The sequence below is a fragment of the Lepidothrix coronata genome, unplaced genomic scaffold (assembly GCF_001604755.1).
Source record: "Lepidothrix coronata isolate B3197 unplaced genomic scaffold, Lepidothrix_coronata-1.0 Scaffold517, whole genome shotgun sequence".
Classification (NCBI taxonomy): domain Eukaryota; kingdom Metazoa; phylum Chordata; class Aves; order Passeriformes; family Pipridae; genus Lepidothrix; species Lepidothrix coronata.
In genome coordinates, this window is record NW_016690697.1 from 11,459 (window position 1) to 13,284 (window position 1,826).

General features: G+C 55.7%; 1 protein-coding gene across 1 annotated transcript in view; it reads right to left on the minus strand.

Annotated features, from left to right (window-relative positions):
• LOC108510169 overlaps nucleotides 1-1,826 on the minus strand; it is a 12,670-nt gene that overhangs the window by 2,414 nt on the left and 8,430 nt on the right. Inside the window, exons 4-5 of the mRNA XM_017839855.1 lie at nucleotides 1,239-1,336; nucleotides 1,004-1,147 (exon numbers count right to left, since the gene is read on the minus strand). Of these exons, the coding sequence (XP_017695344.1) occupies nucleotides 1,004-1,147; nucleotides 1,239-1,336 (242 nt within the window). The remainder of the gene's footprint in view (nucleotides 1-1,003; nucleotides 1,148-1,238; nucleotides 1,337-1,826) is intronic.

A 1,826-nucleotide genomic window follows, 5' to 3' on the forward strand; every position in this document is an offset into this window, starting at 1 on the left:
TTTATCCCCCATTTCCTCCTGTTTTCCTTTTCCCCCCACCTTTGGGGGTGAAGCAGATCCCAGCCCCCAATTTGGCCACAGAGCCAAACCAACATGACTCCACTGTCCACCCCAGTTTTTCACCCTATTTCACCTCTTTTTTCCAGCAAAACTGCTGTGACCTCCCCTTTTTCTCCCTATTTCTCCTTTTTATCCCCCATTTCCTCCTGTTTTCCTTTTCCCCCCACGTATTAAGGCCGGAGCAGAGCCCAGCCCCTGGTTGGCCACAGAGGGAGTAAAGCTGTTCTGTCCCCCTTTTTCCCCATCTTTCCCTGTTTTCCAGAAAAAAACAGGGTGCCCCCCACTTCTCAACCCCCCTTTTCACCCCATTTCCCTCTTTTTCTCCCCATTTCTCCCTTTTTGACCCCATTTGCTCCTTTTCCCCCCACCTTTTGAGGGCGAAACAAATCCCAGCCCCCAGCTTGGCCACTGAGCCAAAACAGTGCAACCCCACTTTCCATCCCAGTTTTTTCACCCTATTTCACCTTTTTTCCAGCAAAACTGCTGTGACCTCCCCCTTTTCCCCCCATTTCTCCTTCTTATGCCCCATTTCCTCCCATTTTCCCGTTTTTCCCCCACCCACTGAGGCTGGAGCAGAGCCCACCCACCAGCCCGACCACACGGAGCAAACCAGGGTGACTTTCCACCTTGCTTTTTTTGTCTTATTTCCCCTTTTTTTCTCAGCAAAACCACCGTGACCTCCACTTCTTCTCTCCATTTCTCCCCTTTTGACCCCATTTCCCCATTTTTTACCCCCCTCTCCTCTTTTCCCCCCACCTTTTGAAGGCAAAACACATCCCAGCCCCCAGCTCGGCCACCGGCGCGACCCCGTTTTCCGTCCTGCTTTTTTGCCCTATTTCACCTTTTTTGTCCAAAAAACCACCGTGACCTCCCCCTTTTTCTCCCCATTTCCCCCTTTTTCGCCCTTTTCCGCCCTCCTGTGAGCCCCCAGGGCTGCCCTTACCGCTGGAGAAGAAGCAGAGCCGGGCGAACACGGCCAGGACGTAGGCGAGGGCCAGCAGCCCCCCCAGCACCCCCTGGGGCTGCAGCAGCAGGGCCGTGCCCAGCCCGAAGGTGGTAAAATCCGCAAAGTCATCCAGCTTGGCACCTGTGGGGCAGCGAGGGGCAGGTGCCAGGCGAGCCCCGGGCACGGGAGCCCCCCGGGGTGCCCCCCAAGGGGGCAAGGGGGTCACACTCACCCAGTGCCGAGCAGGCGTTGAGCTGCCGGGCCACGGCCCCGTCGGCCAAATCCAGCAGGAATCCCAGCAGGAGCAGCCAGCAGGAGAGCTGGTACTGCCTGGGGAGGGGGGACACGGCGGGAAACCCACTTTGCAGCCCCCTTTTCACCCCATTTCCCCTTTTTCTTTTGCCCCTTTCCCCCCCTCCACCTATGGAGGGTGACGCCAGAGCCCGACCACCAGCTTGGGCACAGAGTAAAAGTGGGGTGACCCCTCTTTGCAACCCACCTTTTCACTCTATTTCACCCCTTTTTGACCCCATTTCCCCTCTTTTTACCCCATTTACCCCTTTTACCCCTTTTTTCCCCCCAATTTCCCCCCTTTTTCACTCATTTCCCACTTTTTCCCCCCATTTTCCCTTCTCCCCCACCTGTTCAGGCAGGAGGAGAGCCTCCCTACCAGGTTGGGCACAGAGCAAAACTGGAGTGGCCCCCAATTTTTCACTCTATTCCTCCTTTTTTTACACCCCATTTCCCCCCTTTTTTACCCTATTTCCCCCTTTTTCACCCAATTTCTCCCCTTTTGACCCAATTTCCCCCTTTTTTACCC